Source organism: Spermophilus citellus (genome assembly GCF_964194105.1).
Source record: "Spermophilus citellus genome assembly, chromosome: 3".
Classification (NCBI taxonomy): Eukaryota; Metazoa; Chordata; class Mammalia; order Rodentia; family Sciuridae; genus Spermophilus; species Spermophilus citellus.
In genome coordinates this window covers 141,311,221-141,327,407 of record NC_138184.1, presented here as the reverse complement: position 1 = coordinate 141,327,407, position 16,187 = coordinate 141,311,221, and the positions used below count along the sequence as shown (strand labels likewise).

The 16,187-nt window shown below is 55.7% G+C and overlaps 1 protein-coding gene across 9 annotated transcripts in view; it reads left to right on the top strand.

Annotated features, from left to right (window-relative positions):
• The first annotated feature begins 2,325 nt into the window (after positions 1–2,325).
• ADCYAP1R1 (ADCYAP receptor type I) overlaps positions 2,326–16,187 on the top strand; it is a 51,599-nt gene continuing 37,737 nt past the window's right edge. For 5 of the 9 annotated variants that reach the window (XM_081286762.1, XM_081286765.1, XM_081286761.1 and 2 more), the window contains exons 1-3: positions 2,327–2,899; positions 12,892–13,012; positions 14,505–14,610. In XM_081286762.1, coding sequence (XP_081142888.1) covers positions 12,962–13,012; positions 14,505–14,610 — 157 coding nt within the window. In that variant the 5' untranslated portion in view covers positions 2,327–2,899; positions 12,892–12,961. Of the gene's footprint in view, positions 2,900–12,891; positions 13,013–14,504; positions 14,611–16,187 lie in introns of all 9 variants that reach the window. The other 4 variants (XM_081286760.1, XM_081286759.1, XM_081286766.1 and 1 more) reach the window with 3 other exon arrangements.

Here is a 16,187-nt window from a genome sequence, read left to right as displayed (position 1 = left end):
GACTGTCTTTCCATGCCTGGCCCAGGCTGATGCTACCAGATGGAGCTAGGGCTAGAATCCAAGTGGACAAGGATGAATAGGATACCCAGAACCTTGGAGAGAATTTGAGAGGTGCCCCCTCAGGTAGATCAACAAAAAAAAACCTTTTTGGCTGGACTCAGGGGATGTCTGGCTTGGTGAGCAATGTGTCTCTACCCTCAATGGCCTCTTTCAGGTTCCTTTGAGCAGGATACAAATAGCCTCCAGAGCCCTGGTTGACCTCTAGCTATGGTCATCCAGGGCTAACATTCTGGTCATGGGTCCTGATGGAAATGCAGAACAGACGAAGGGAACAGGTGTAAGCAAACGACAGTTGGGTTTCCTCCCTGCAGGACTGGCTGCCCAGGCAGAGAGGAAGTGTGCCCAGGGTGGGCACCATGCCCACCTGCCCACACCCAGATGTGTATCTGAGAACAGAACAGAAAGCAGGGGATCTGGAGCCCGGGGTAGACCTGGAAAACAAAGAATATGGAACAGGGGATAAGTCAGGAACTAAAGTCAGACCTTCAAAGTTAAGGGACCATACATTTCCCGGGTAAGCTAGCCTACTGTGGGTTACCCAGATCTCCACCTGTCCACACACTCCCTGGTCTGAATGTCCTGTGCTCTGTGCTTCCTGATTCAGACTCCTGCAGCCTTGCCTTCCCTAGTAGGGTTCACAGTTTATAGAACACTTTCACACATAGCACCTCATTTGATCTTTCAGAACTTGAGCTGGAGGTGACTATGGAAGCAGACTCCCAGAATGTGGGGACAACAAGCAAAGAAGGGGTCCAGCTGGGTTCCACAGGGAGGTTTTACCTATGATTCTAACTATGGCACAGCTCCTCACCTTCTTCTCTCCTTTTTCTGATACAACTCATTCTTTTTTCCCCCCCCAGGTACCAGGGATTGAACTCAGGGGCACTCAACCACTGAGCCACATCCCCAGCCCTTTTGTTTTTTTTTTTTTTTTTTTTGGTATTTTATTTAGAGACAGGGTCTCACTGAGTTGCTTAGCATCTCAATTTTGCTTTGAACTCAATATCCTCCTGTCTCAGCCTCCCGAGTCACTGGGATTACAGGTATGCGCTACTGTGCCCAGCTGACACATTGTTCCTCCAGGAAGCTTTCTTGGACTGAAGGGATATGAGCCATGCAGACAGTGTGGTGTGGCATCCTGGGCCAGTGTTGATGGGGGTAAAGAAAAACCTTCAGCTTGCTGCCTGCACCTAGGAAACTCCATGCACCTTTCTGGGTCCTCAGATTGTTCCCCTAGGTTTCTGTATGGGCTCATCTCCATTCTCCAGTCCTCTTCTCAGTTAGTCTGCGGCCCTTAAGGGAAATCTCAAGTGTCTTTTTCCTTCCTTGGGGTCTCCAGTTAGGTGGCCACACTCAGGACTTGGACCCACAGGGAGTCAGGCCACGAACATACCTGAATGGGGTAAGGACAGCCCTGGTTGCAGAACTGAGGTTTGGAGTATGAGGAGGCTCTCAGGATGCATAGCCTAGGGTAGTGACCACAAACTGAGATCAGATGCAGGCAGCAACAACCCCCGTGGGCCCACGGATAAAGCAGAGAGTAAGTAAGTACTCATTTGGGAGTATAATGGCTTTGTTAGGCTGTGGCTCCACTACCACTGGCTCTGCAAACTTGATCTGGGTAGTTCCCTGGATTAAGCCTCAGTTTGCTCATTGGTATTAGGAGACTGTGGAACAGGACTACAATAACAGTAGCAATAGTAATATTCAGCATCAGTGAACCAATGAAAACTACTCTGCTATGCATATACTATTCTAATTTACTGCTGTTGTCATGAACTTGGGAATTGATACTAACATTCCCTTATGCATATGAAGAAGTTGGGTCTCTCAGAGGTCAAGCCACTTCCGCAAGCTCACAAAGCTGGCCGGCAAGCAGATTAATTTAAATACACCTCTGTGGTGTAAGCACCCCGACCCCTCTTCTGGCTATAGAAACTTTCTCCAGAGCATTACATTTGAGGGCTTCCAGGTTGGTACCGCAAAACTAGCTACCCCCCCTCACTCCCTGTCATAACCGGGGATGTGAAGTGAGAAAAGAGCCCAAGGAGGATCTAAAACATGCCCAGGGGACATAGTAAGGAGAAAAGGGCTTTCCCCCGCTGGTGTCATGCAGAGGGTGGAAAGGAAGGAGGCGAGACAGGGAAAGACCCCACTCAGCCCCGGAAGCTCCGAGACAGTTGCTTTTTTTTTTTTTTTTAGGGGGGTGTAGATGGGAGAGGATGGTGGTGGGATGGAATGGAGGCTGTCACCTCTGCATTCGCGCCCAGGGCGGAGTGGTCCTGGCGCCACAGCTCCAGCTAGGTCTGTGCGGCCGGCAGGGTCCCCACCGCGCTCGGTACGGGCTCCCCTCGGCCTAACTCCGCCCCGGGCGCTCATTGGTCTGCACCCCATCCCCAGCCTGCGAGCTCCGTGGAGGGAGGCGGTGGCCGGTCGCCTCCCTCCGGTCCCCTGCCTGGCTTCGCGGCGGAGGCGGCGCCTCTCCCGCAAGACTGAGCCCCGCTGGGCGGCCGTGAGGCGCGGGGCCGGAGAAGGCAGGCGGGGGGCGCCGCGCTCCGGCACCGGGCGGTGACTAACGACCGCGGCGGCGGCGGCTCCCAGCGAACGCGGTCTCCGCGTGCGCACACGCACACGTAGCCGCGCAGGGACACACGGACCCAGGTCGCCCGCGGCCACACGGACGCGGCGACTCGGCTCCGCGCGCGCGCTCCTCGGCGCACACGCTCCGCATTCCCCGGCGGCGCCGGGCGCGGACTCGCCGGCTGCGCGCCCTCCTCGCGGAGCCTGCCCCGGAGGACCCGCAGCCCCCAGCCCCACGGCCAGGCCCCGCAGTGAGCAGGTAAGGACCGCCCCGCCGCCCCTGCCCCTCCACTCCCGGCAGCTCTCTCCCAGCTCCAGAACCTTCGCCTAGCAGAGACCTGGGACCCCCTCCTCCAGCTCGGCGGTCTCCGCAAGTCGCCTCCTCCAGCGACAGAGAACTGGCGCGGGCCAGCGCGGGGCAAAGCTTCGGAATCGGTGAAGCTCTCCAGCCGTTGTTTGTTTCCTGCGCGTCAGTCAGTCTCACCCCTCTCCTAGTGTCTGGGGCCATTGCTTGGGGGGCCCATTCCTGCAGCTCACTGGAGTGGGGGTCGGCCTAGCCATCGAGCGTCCATCCTGGTGCCAGGAAAGGACAATGAGGGCAGGGATGACACAGAGGCCAGAGGGTCCCCAAGGGACCTGTCCCCCTAGCCCCAAGGCGGGCAGACGCGCCTACGCGGATTCCAAAGGCCACGTTGAACTGTCCCCTAGGGCTAGGTGCCGCAGTCTGCACGGGGTTTGAGGGGTGGGCAGGTGGTGTGCTGGAAAGGGGTGGGGTGGAGGCCAGTGGAGAATGTCTCCCTACCGGGGTACATTCGGAATCATTCAAAAGAGCATAGTAGTCTCCGGTTTCCCGCGGCACCAAAGGATGGGATTAGGAATGCCAGGGCTTTCGTGGTCCCCTAAGGAAACGCCCAAAGAGGCCTGTGGGACAAACGCGCGCGTGGCCCCCCGGGGCTGAAGTGGGCCCATTCAAGACCCTTGCCCGCAGTCTTAAAGGCCCAGGCTCCTGCGCCAGCTGCGGGAGTCGGGGGTACATCCTCAGCTGGAACTGAGTGGGTTGGGGACTCAGAAAAGACCAGGGTGCCAAAGAATGGAGTTAAATCTTCAGGAAGAAGCCCCGGCAGGAAGGTGATGGCATTTCACACGTGGAGCTGAGGAGGGGGGGGGGCCTGAAAGGAGCTTAGGCCCCCTTCAGAAGATTCTGGGGGTGGGGGGTGGGAGCCCTGCTCATTTTTCAGACCATTTCCGTCTTTCAGTGCAGGTGCGTCAGATTCCCTTTCTTTACCTCCCCCAGCCTCCTGGTGTGTACCGCAAGCCCCCATCCTGGAACAAAGACAAAAACAAGACAGCATTTGGCTTTGCCTGTGAACAGCCCTGGGGTGGGGGGATTGGAAGGGACTAAGCACAGTATGTGGAGGGCAATTTGCCCAGACTATAGTTGGCCAGAGGCACACTGGTACCCTGAAGGTCAGGCTAAAGGCTTTTGGTGGCTGTGGGCTTCTGAAGGGGATTGGGAATTGTGTTGGAGCCATGAGGGCCAGGGCAGTGACAGCTCCTAGGTTTTCTCTGGAGCCACATCTGAGTTTGGTGCTACCTGCATCCAGGCAGTGGAATGCCCAGTCCCAAGCTGAGTCTGGGGTTCCTGCTCCTCACTGACCTTGGAGAGGGCAGGCAGGAGCATCAGTCTGGGCACAAGCAGGAATTTGAACAGTATAAACTAGACAGAACTCACTAGAGTGGGCCCTGAGCCAGATCCTCCAAAGAATTCATCAACAAGTGTGCGTGGTGTGACCAGGAGCCAGATGCTTCTTCTGCCATCAGAACTGGCTCATTGGTGGTGGGGTGACTGACAAGACCCCCAGAAGTCTGCCCTGAGTGTAGTGAGGACGGTGTCTCTGGGGAGCCTCTAGGACGCCCCTTTCCTGCATGTTAAAGACTGATCTGAGCAAGCACGCATTAAAGTCCTGCTTTGTGCAAGGTTTAGGCTGCTGTGGGATTGACTGGAGAAAGACTTTGGGACCCACTCTTTTTCATATGGCCACCTCTCTTTGCCGTCCTCCTACTTTGGGACACTTCACCAATTCATGTTGAATAAACAGGTCTATACAATGAGTGTTTATAGGTCAGTGTATATGAAAGAGGCTGAGAAAGACAGCAGCTAAGGCCACAAGGTGGCTTTCCTCCTGGGGAGGCTTGAGTGCCCCAGGTTGCTGGCCTCCCGGGATGGACATTTTGCTGAGCAAGGGCTGGCATTGATTAAGTGGAAGACACCCTGTGCTGCCTTCCAGAGGACAGGACCAAGGTGTGCCAAGTGCAGTGCACCAGCTCTGCTTGTGCCAGGCAGGTTTTGCTTGCCTGACAGCCCCTCACTGTGGAGCTGATACCGGGGTGACAGTGAATTTCCTGTCCTGAGGAGGCTTGTGATCAGAGATCAAATGCTCCAGATGGGGGCTACCCGGGGGCTTTCTACCCTGAAAGGCCTATAAGCCTCAGGAGCCCTCTGTCACCTCTGAATAGAAGAATCCAGGGGGCCTGAAGTGTGGTCCAGCTGCCCGGCAACATGGAGGCTGGAAACTCCTCAGCTGTGGTGTGTTTGTACTGAGCTGTGGATGCCGTCAGAGGCACACGGTGACAGCCACCCCCACAGTGACACATAGAGAGGGAGTGACACACAGCCAGGGAGGCATGTGGGTTTCCCATGACACCTACCAAGGAGTCTGGACAAAATAGAGTAAGGGAGATGAACAGAGAGAGTCTTCACACAGACCTGAGCAAACCTGGGGACTCAGGCATTTGCCCAAAGACCACAAAGAAGATCCAGATGCATGTTGAGCTGAGTGGAGAAAGTGTGTGTGTGTGTGTGTGTGTACACTCTGTGCTGTATGAACCTAGAACGAGGGTAAGCAGCTTTTTTTCTTTTTGTAAATACAGTGAATATTTTAGATTTTGTGGCCAATATTCCCTGTTGCAGTGATTTATTTTGTCTGATGTAGCCTGAAAACAATCAGACAACTGTCGAAAATATGTAAATAAAAACAAAGCCTAGAGGATATGTTCTGATAAACTTCATTTGTGGACACTGAATATTTTAATTTGGGGCCACTTGCATGTATCAGGAAGAATGCTTCTTTTAATTTTTTTCGGACCATTTAGAAATGTACAAACCATTCACTGGCTGGCTGTACAACAGCAGGTGACAGGCTGGATCCAACAGGCCTCAAGGGTTTGCCGACTCCCGGACCAACAGTTAGACAAGAGAAGGCGTCCAGGAGAATGAGGAAGGCAGGCGATTGGTGCTGGGAGCTCAGGACACCTGAGGGCACCATGGTGCTTCACCCAGTCTATATGGAGCTCACAAGAGCCTGTCCCAGGGGAGGTCCTGCCTGGCCTCTGCCCTCTACCCCAGACCAGCCCCCCATGGCATCCACACAATAAATTTCTACTCTGAGAACACCTGGAGAAAACAGTCATGAAAAACTAATTGATGTCCCCTGAGCCCCAAAGGGCTCCTGAGCCCCTTTTCCTGTGTACCCTCTGTGCCCAGCTCTAGGTGCACTCCCACTGTGAGGGATATCACCCTCAAACCTGCAGGCTCCTTGTTTCCAGATACAACTTGAACCTCACCGTGAACATGACAAGACCCGAAGCAGCCTGGGCAGGAAGAAGAGAGTTTTCATCCCAGGATTGGGGGTTCTCAGAGGAGGATGAGGTCAGAGGGGGTGGGTGCAGCCCGGGCGGGCTTCCTGGAGGTGGTGTAGGAGGTTAGGTTGGCCTTGAGGCATGGCTGGGCATGCTCCTCCTGGCTCTCCAGACTCCATGCATGGCCCTGGTTGTCCTCACCTCTCCTCCTGACAAATGGGCGCTGCAGGGGGCTGGCAGAGAGTAAAGCATAGAGCTCCTGTGCAGGCCTCTTGGAGTCTCCCAGCTGCTGATTTATTAGTTTGTGGAGTGAACCTGCCCTGCCCTCTCTTTCTTCCTCCCCCTGCTGTCTCTTTGAGACATTTCTTTCCTGCCACCTCCCCCAAGATGAGCCAGGGAGACTTTCTGTTTTTCTGAGTCTCTGGATTCTGACTCCCCATTCTGTTCCAGCTGCCCCTCAGCTCTACCCTGATCCAGAGAGGGGCCTCGGGAGAGCATAACCCTGCACCTCCCCCTTTGCTCTGCTCACCAGCCTTTGAAGGGCTCTTCTCTAGGGGGCAAGCAGAGCTCCCACTCCCCTGCTAGCCCTCTCCAGGGCCCATCCCTTCCTGTGTTCCAGCCCTCTCGTGTCCCAGCTGGTCACCTTCCCAGGCCATCCAGCAGGCACTCATGTGCGCACTCTGGGCACATACCTCTGTATGCAGGGGCCAGGAGGTCGTGCACAACGGAGCTGGGGCTAAGGGAAAGTGCGGTCAGTGGGGCTGGTCACCACTCCCGTCCTGAGCCACGCCCCCTGTCCTGAGCCACGCCCCCTGCCTGGCCGGGAGTTCAGAGCCATGCCCCCTCCCTGCTCCCGGGGCTTCCTGTTCCCCTCCCACACCCACCCACCTTTCCATCACCTCTCAACCTCTTTCTGCTTTCCCCCAGCTTTGGTCTTCTGCCTCCTCCTTTAGCCTGGCCTGGGAGCGGGCAGCTCCCCCTGACCCTGCAGGACAGGAGGTGCTCCTGCACTCTCTGTTGTGGAAGGGGTTCCTCAGAGGACATGGTTTTTTTTTTTGGGGGGGGGGAGGGTAAAGGACTTCACAGTGTGACCTTGGAGAAGCCTCTTGGGACCCCCCACTGTCATTGATGGAAGGGGTGATTCTGCCACAGTGCACCCCAACCCAGCCCTTCCCCGTCCTGAGCCCCGGTCCCCACTCCCATGTGAAATGAAGGGTGTGGGTGGAATCATTCCTGGGGCCTGTCTGGTGACCTGGCTCCTGTGGCCGACTGTGGACAGAACCTGAGCAGCTCTGAAAGGATGGCTTGGTTTGATCACCAAAGAGGAGAATCAGTATGCATGATTGATCTTGTGACTGCTAGGAAGCTTCTCACCCAGGGCTCAGCCTTTATCAGCTCGGGCCTTACTAGGAGGAAAGAGGTGCTCCAACTCCTCCCTCTTCCCTGAAGCAATTTTTGTCCCTTCTACTGAGGGGAATGGGTAGGAGGAAGTGCTTCCTCTTTCACCTTCCCTCTACGTTTCCAGTCCTAGGAGGCAGAGGAGCAAGTGGGGTGGGACCTGTTTCCGTCTCATTAATAAAGGCAGCATGTGGAGAGCAGGGGAGGTGAGTGATGCTCTTTTCCTGGCCATCTTTGTCTGTCTGGTGTCTAAGCTTGGCACTGCTCTATGAAAGGAAGGGCTGTGTGGCCAGAGGAGAGGGAGAGGATGATGCAGTCCTCACACCCGCCTAGGGGCATCTGTAGGGCAGAAGACCCAGTGCTGCTTAGGGCTGGCTGCAAGGAGATCTGGAGACATCGGAGCTTCCCTCTGAGGTCCTGACCAGCTGCTAGAGAGGGACAAGAGACGCTGGCCAGGAGCCTGGCCCACAGCTGGGGTGCTGCAGAAGGGCTCCTGCTGGATCTGGTGCAGCGAGGGGGTGGCTGGAGGGTCTCTGAATCTCCTCCCGCTCAGATGTGGAGAGCAGTGCCCCGTGAGTCACCGCCTGCTCCTGTGCTGACTGATGACGCGTCTTCCGTGTGCTGGGCCACCGCTGCCTGAGCCGCCACTCATAGGAGGACAGGGCGGCTGCTGCTGCTGCCAGTTCCAGGCTTCATCACTGGGCTTAGGGGGCCGGAGGAGGTCAGACTAACCCCAGTTAAAGGGGGGATGGTGTGCCACTGGGTCCCCTCAAACTCCTCTTGGCTCACTTATCTATTACGCATCCCATTCACGGTAGGCCAACCTCCAGGGTACCACGCTGTGTGACCTTGGGAAGTGTCTCCCCTTCTCTGACCTCAGTTTCCCCTGCTGGACCATGAGGAGGTGGCCTTTAAGGTCTGCTTCTGGCCTGAGATGCTGTGTCGATCATTGACTCTTCCTAAGGAGGGAAACAGATAGAGATGGGGGGGCAGGGGGTCACAGAGGGCCTGACCAGCCCTGAGGGTCAAGGTCACCCTGGGGCACCCGAAGGCTCTGAGCTGTCTTCCTTTGCCAGAAGCAAAGCAGCAGAAGCCCAGATGCACAGACTTGGGAACCAGACTGCTTGGGCTCACTTCCCTGGTCCGCCATGAATATGCAGTGTGACCTTGGGGGAGTCGCTTCGTCTCCCTTGGTCACCTCCTCTATAGAATGAGGAGGGTGCTAGGAATTACTTAAGAGGCTTCAGGAGGTTGGAGGAGTTATTGCACACTTCTTACTTGGAAGACAGCCTGGCACAGACTGAGTGTTTGATAGATATTAGCCATTGGCCAATAACGGTTGGTTTAGTAGGCTGTTGGGGGTGGAGAGCCGCCAGGGTGCGCAAAGCCTGCCCAGGAAGCCATGAGTCAACAGTACTGATAATACAGAGAGCCCCCGCTGGGGGCCAGGCTCTGGTACCCTCTGCAGTTTTTGTAAATAGTTGAGGGCCTTGAAGTAATACCCAGGAGACAGGCACTACGGTTACTCCCATTTTACAGAGGTTACAATGGAGGCACGGAAGGCTCAAGCCTGAGATCCTGAGGCTAAAAACTCTAGCAAAAAGGATTCCTTTGTCTGCCCAGTTAAATGTCCCGAGACAGAGTTTGTTCTCAAGGCCCACTGCCCTGCAGAGCCTAGACCCAAGAGCAATGTCATGGGACATGGGTAAACAAATCATCCTGAGACAAGGAACCTGATGACCGTCCTCAGAGCTGTGGTGGCTTGGCCCTTAGGGCGTGGGTCACCTGAGGAAGAGGCAGTGGAGATGGGGTGGAGGAGGAGCAGCTGATAGAGTGGCAGACTGGGGGCCTCAGAAGACTGTCCTTGGGCAGCGGAGCCACACAAGTGCCTGGAAGAACACTGGTTTGGGGACAGGACAGGTGACCTAAGTCTGCAAATTCTGGGCTCTGCCCATCAGGTCCAGTGCAGGGTATGGGTAGGGACAGAAGCGCCTGGAGGGACTGAGGGTATTAGCACCCTGGGGAGGCTGTAGAAAGTGATCTGAGGTCCCCAGAGGTGTGTGGTTGGGAAATCAAGGCCCTAGAGCCCCAGGTCCTCTCTCCCTGTCTTTGCTGGGGAGCGCCTGCCCAGTTGCACAGGGGATGGGCTGTGGCAGGGATGCAGGAGAGTGCAGCATTGGCGTCAAGAACTCTGGGTCTGGTTCCAGAGGAGGTGCTGTGCGGAGAGCTCCCAGCTCCCTTACCCCGTGCCCCTGGACTGAGACGTCTCTCTGCTGGCTCCTGTGGTAGCTTGAGCAGCCTGATGGTGATGCAGATTGCCGGGAAGTGAAGGGCTGGGCTCGGCCCTCTTCTCAGTCCACTGAAGCTGTGGTGGAGGAGCTGCTTGCAGAGCAGGGCACGCACCCTGCAAGCCCAGGCCTTCCCATACTTGTGTGCACGTGCTCGTGTGTGCCTGCGCTCGTGCCCATGCCTGCACCCAGGTCTGCATTCATGAGTATCTCGATGCCTTGATGTGTCTGGATGACTACAGATGGAGCACGAGCATCAACATACATGTCCTGTTTGATAGATGTGTCTGAATGTCCCAGTCTCGGCTGCTGCTTCTGCACGTGACTTGGTTCTAAGAGTGTGTGTCTGTCACCATGAAGGAGTGTGTGTGTGTGTGGCATTGTCTGCTTGGTCCTCAGGGGGACCAGGAGCTCTGTTTCCCTGTTTTTGGCCTGTTCCGCCCTGTGTATCCCATCTTGGGAGTTTGTACTGAGACTTTCAAGTGGGAGCCCTGGGGATCCGTGTCTCTTTTGTCTCTGTGAGGTTGACATGTCTTTATTGCATCTCCGTGGACCTGTTTCTGTGTATTTGTGCGTGTGCGCACAGCATGTGCATCAGAAAGAGAATTTCGGAGATCAACCAGCCCTCACCTGCCCCTGCTGCCGTAGGCCTCCTGTTGGAACCCTTCAAGCCACAGCTCTGTGGGCACACTTCTGGCCTCTACTAAAGGTTAAGACAAACCCTTAGAGTTCTAATTCTGCACGATGCCACCTGGGAACTCAAAACAGGACTGACCCCGGAGAGGCTCTGATTTCTCTCACGGAGGTGTCCTTTGAAGCTCTGCAGGTGACTCTAGTGGGCAGCCCAGGTTGCACACGGACCGGGCTGAGCAGTCACGGCTTGGGGAGGAGGCATGGGCCACCATGTGGGGGCAGCTCTGTCCTGTAGTGGGCCGTGCTTGTGCCGGCTCAGGTGGTCCCTAAGGACAAGGAGCTCTGTTTTTCTGTTTTTGACCTGAGGTTGTCCAAGGTCCAGGGCAGTCACCCCCTGATCTCAGAGGCTTCTGCCTTGCAGTAACTTCTCTCCCTGCTCTGCTGTCCGGGAGAGATGGCCTCTCTGCTCAGCAGATGATCTCATCTGCTGAGGATCACTGGGACCAGGCACTGCTCTATCCCAGCAGGAAGGACAGGAGGCTATCTCTCTCTAAGCAGAATCTTGTACTTCCCAGGGCAGATGGAGGTGACTGAGTCCTTTGGGAACCCCCCAGGGCCATGTCAGAGGCAGCCTGTAGCCACCAAGGGTTTGTAGGAAGTTGGGAGAGGGTACAGGAGGTGGAAGCCTGGGTGTCTGGTGTAGCCAGTCCTTGGTGTCTGCAAGTGCTGGGGCCAGTGCTTTCCATCCTCCCTGACCCGCAGTCAGCACTGGACTTCTCAGAGTGTCTCTTGAGGCTTGTCTCAGCATCTCTGAGTGAGCCCTGGGCTGGGGATGACATGGGGGCCCCTTTTGTTGAGCCTTCCTGCAGCAGCTTCTATTTCTCCTTTGGGTGCTTGCTCATCACCAGCTTGAGCTTGGAGGGGCTATAGGGGAGGCCAGAAGAGATGGATGGAGACATGGTTAGGTCGAGAGCTGGGCACAAGGGGACCAGGGGTCACAGCAGCTGTGCACACTGGGCATGCACTTGCAAGGCCTAGTAGTTGCGATGCAGGGGCAGCGCTTGCTCCAGCCCCTTTTGTCCCAAACCAGACACGTGCCAGGTAGCGGTGCCCCTAATTTGAGCCTACTCAACCTTTTCTATACCAATTTAATAATAACAGTAATGACGATTTTAAGCTGAGTGTGTGGTATTCCATTGTGTGGCCCTGCAGAGCCTGTTTAGCAGTGCGTGCTGGGTGGCTGCTGCTCTGTCCCCCTTTTTTTTGTCGCAGATGCTATTTTAAATGATGCCGTAGTAAATAGCCTTGCTTATCCTTCTTTTGGTTCAACTGCAAAAATTTCCCAGATGTGGAGTTGCTGGGTTGCAGGGTGTATGTATTCGTCATCAGTTTCAGAAGCAGAATATCCTCTGTTGGGAGTGAACTGGGTCCCTGCAGCTCCTCAATTGACTCCGTGTAACCTCTCTGGTCCCTGCCAGGGTCCCAGTCTTTGCATGTTTGTCTTCTTGGGGGGTCCGGGTAGCTCTGAGGCTTGAGCACACCCTTTAGTAGTCACTGTGCTTTCTGTGTCACTTGTTTCTTGAGGACAAAGTGGGGTGAGGCAGGGCAAAAGGAAGGTGTATTCTATAAGGTGCCAGCCTAAGTGGCTGGAACAAATGGGTCCTTAAGAGAGAGTAAATTAGGTAGAAGTTTATTTCCCTTGCAGCGCAGTCTGGGGCGAGGTAGGCCATCCAGGCTGCTTAGCTGCACTCAGTGGTCCTGGCTCCTCTCAGAGCATTGCTCTCCCCGCCCACAGCTGGCATCCTTGTCTACACTCGGGAAGGGCAAGAAAATAGGAGAGGAGAGCATGCCAAGCCCTTGTGTATGGGATGCTGCCCACGAGGCTCTCCTGCTGCCAGTCGCATTCCTCAGATGCCAGCTTGATCCCATGCTCAGGAGCGGGGGAGACAGGGAAGTGTCACCTTTGGGTGGGCAAGGCGGTGCTAGGCAAAGCTGTCCATTTGTTGTGGAGCAAGGGGAGCATGCCAAGGTCAGGGAGACAACTGGTCTACGGCAGATGAGAAAGCCATTCCAGACCGACCGTTCCAGTAGACTGTCGGGGCTGAGCCAGCCTGCACCCCACTCTATCCTCAATATCTAGAGGATGTAGACCCTGGCCCTCTCCTGTTTGTAGGAGTCGAAAGAATAGGATGGACGGCTGCAGGCCTGGAGGGAGTTTGCATTGGAGGCTGGGGACCATGCTGCAGGTGGGTGGGGGAACAACCCAGGACTCACGCCTTTCCTTCCTCCCTAGCCTGTGGACCTCTGGGGGCTGAGCAGCGGCTGCTGGTGTGGGAGGCCAGCAGTGCCGGCTGAGGAGCACCATGGCCAGTGTCCTGCAGGTCCCCCTGGCTGCACTCCTCCTGTTGCCTGTGGTAAGGCCCGGGACCCTCCCCTCCATGAATCTGCAGCTCAGGCTCACCTGAGGCTTTCCCCAGAGAACCTAGGACTTTTCTGTGTCCTCATCCAAGCTGAGATACTTGACTGGTATCTCTGCCAACACCCTACTGGACCATCTAGCACCTTTGTGTGAATTAGAAGAATGCCCTTCCTTAGGATACTGGACTGATTAGACCAAATAAATTTGAAATTTCAAATTTATTACGATAGTGGCATGTGTGGTCACGTTTGGAGTTGTGCAGTACACAGCCTGCTCAGCCGTATGCAGGCATCCTAGTTAGAGCTGCAGAAGGGTCTTTTGATCTTCTCGTCTCCAGCTTAGGAGGCCTGGCCAGATTTGAATCCAGGAGGCTGCTCTCTGCTCATGTCTTTTCTGAGCAAGGATAAGGAGAGAAAGTGGGAAAAGGAGGCTTCCCAAGTACTGGCCCCTCCATTTGACCTGGACCAGCAGAGGTCCAGGTCTTTGTTCTGCTTCCCTGTGTGACTACAGACAAGCGCATCCCTCTCTGGGGGAGCTGCCTGCATATCTGTGAGCATTTGGGATTGGAAGTGTCCCTGAACATGGCCCTTGGCAGCTCCGATGTCTGCTGACTGCTTCTCCACGCATTGACAGTCCCCTGGGAAACCATCCTGCCTGGGGGTTGAGTTAAAGTGACAGCGTGCAGAGGCAACTGTCATGATACCATGCATGGCTGTGAAGTTACTTGATCCCGAGCTAGAATCCAAATCTGCCAGCAACCACTGCCTGACCTTGGGCTGTGCTTCCTTAACTCCTCTGAGCCTCACTTTTCCCTCTCAGTCAAGGAAGAGTGGTGAGCTGGCCTCTTGGCCTGCAGCCGCTGCTCCTCCACCTGCAGCAGCTAGAGGGCGCCACTTCCTCACCAGCCCCGAGAAAAGAGACCCTGAGCTCGCCCCCACCCCTTGCTTGCCCCTGAAGTAGTTAGATCCTTGTGGTCTCTGGAGCCAGAACATCTGGGTTCAGATCCCGACTCTATGGTCTACTAAGCCATGTGACACTGAGCAAGTAACTTCATATCTCTTTACTTGTTTTCACATATGGAAAATGATAAAAAATAATACCTACTTCCTAATACTTATAAGATATCTACACACATATATGTGTGTCTGTGTGCTCATGTGTGCACATACACACAACGCTCAGAATAAAGCATGTACTTAGTAAAGTGCTACATATAGGATTGCTAAAATTATTATAAGATGTGGAAACTGAGACCCAAGAGAAGAGTGGGATCTGTCCAAGGCCAGGCATTGAGTTGGTGACTGAGAAGAGCCCTCGTGGCCCTCATGACTAAGAGGATGTCCCCCTGCTGCCCTGAGGTCTTTCTGCCACTCTCCTCTTCCTGGTTCTGCACCCCCCCGCACATGTTCTCTAGGACATGCCCCTGGGATTAAGTAGGAGGTGTCATAGGTGGGTCTCCCACCACCCATACCATGTGTCCCCTGCAGGCCACCGCTATGCACTCCGACTGCATCTTCAAGAAGGAGCAGGCCCTGTGCCTGGAGAAGATCCAGAGGGCCAATGACCTGCTGGGCTTCAACGATTCCTCCCCAGGTGAGCCGGATGGCTGGGAGGGCACGGTGTCCCCAGAACATGCAGGCTGGCCTTTAGCACCAGCTTCCTGGCCCCAGGTCCACCTTGGACGGGGTGGCAGAGGGTGCAGGTCTCTGGGAGATGGTGTCCTTCATCTGCTCTGAGCAGTGCGGCAGGGATTGCCCTGCTTGGAGCCAGTCTGTCCTGGGTGGCTCAGGGCTGTTCTGGTGGCTGGATGTGACCACCTTCTCTCACCTAGAGGCTATGATAGAGCTGGTGCTGGGCCGGGCAGTGGCTGTCAGAAAGCTTATTAGCAGGCCACAGGGGCCTGATGGCAGCAGGGACGCAGCTGTTGCTGGCAGCTGGGCTGTAGAGCACCTGGTCAGCTTAGGGCAGAGCATAGGGTCATTTCCTGTCTTCTCTGCTCATTCCATCAGAAGCCAGGGGGAAAGGCAGCAAGCTCCCCAGTCTCAGAGACTGTCTGGTGCAGGGGTGGCCTCATCTGGGGAGGGGTACCATGCCCTGTGCTGGATGGAGCTACATGGTGCAGGACATTTAGCATCCTTAGCTTGTCCTCTTAAATGTCCATAACACCCCTGATCCCAAAGATAAACAAAAAGTGCCTCCCAACATTTCACATGTCCCCAGGGACTGATGCAGCCCTGATGAGCCCCAGTGGTCCCATGTCACCCTCCCCTCCCAACTCCCCTGCTTTGCAGATGGGATCCCAGGCCCAAAGACTCCCTCTGCCTTCTGTCTCAGGGCCTTTCAGGGGCTGGCTGGGGCATCCCAGCGGCCCTTCCAGCCTCGCTCCTGCTTCGGTTGCTGGCTGCGGGTCTACCCAAGGGTGAGGCTGTCTGCTCAGACCAGAAGATGCGCTTTTCCCTTCAGATCCGCCCAGCTCTTCTGAGCACCATCTGTTTGAAGACTTTATTAATCTCTAGCCCAGTTAAATGTAGCGGTCCCACTGGGCCCAACTCCACAGCCAGCTGCTTCTCCGTGCAGACTGGCTGGGAAGGCACTGCTCCGAGCTGGGCCTGCCTGCCCCACCGACCAGTGGACACTGCTTAGCCCTGATTGACGGCAAAAGTGGATGCTGGGTCCCACCAACTAGGGACACTCAGGAAGGGACCTCAGATGGGACCCTCTTCCAGATGGGTGTGGTTGGAGGAAACTCAAAGAAATGAAGACTTGTCCCGACCCGGTCTTTCATGGAGAGTGGGCTGCTGAGGGCAGGCCATGTTCAGAGCCCATGTGGAGGTCTGGATTGCAGGTGTCCTGCCTCCCAGCCCAGAGCCATTGTTCCTGCATCCAGGTCTCAGGGTGGAGCAGCACAGGGGTCCAGGAGGCAAGGGTAGAGGTTGAGGGTGGGGCCAGGGCAGGGACTGCAGGGAGATTACACCCATCTATTGAGCCCTGGGCTGAGAGGACAAGACAGGCTTGCCCATAGCGGTGACCTGGCTGAAGCAAGACAGAGACAGATGTGGGGACAGTCACCAGTCTGGGACGGGCTGTCTAGTGCTGGGGAGTGTGCTCAGGATGGGAAAGAGGTGAGTCCTTCGTGATGAGATGGGGAGGGGCTGCTGGGGAAGGTGGCG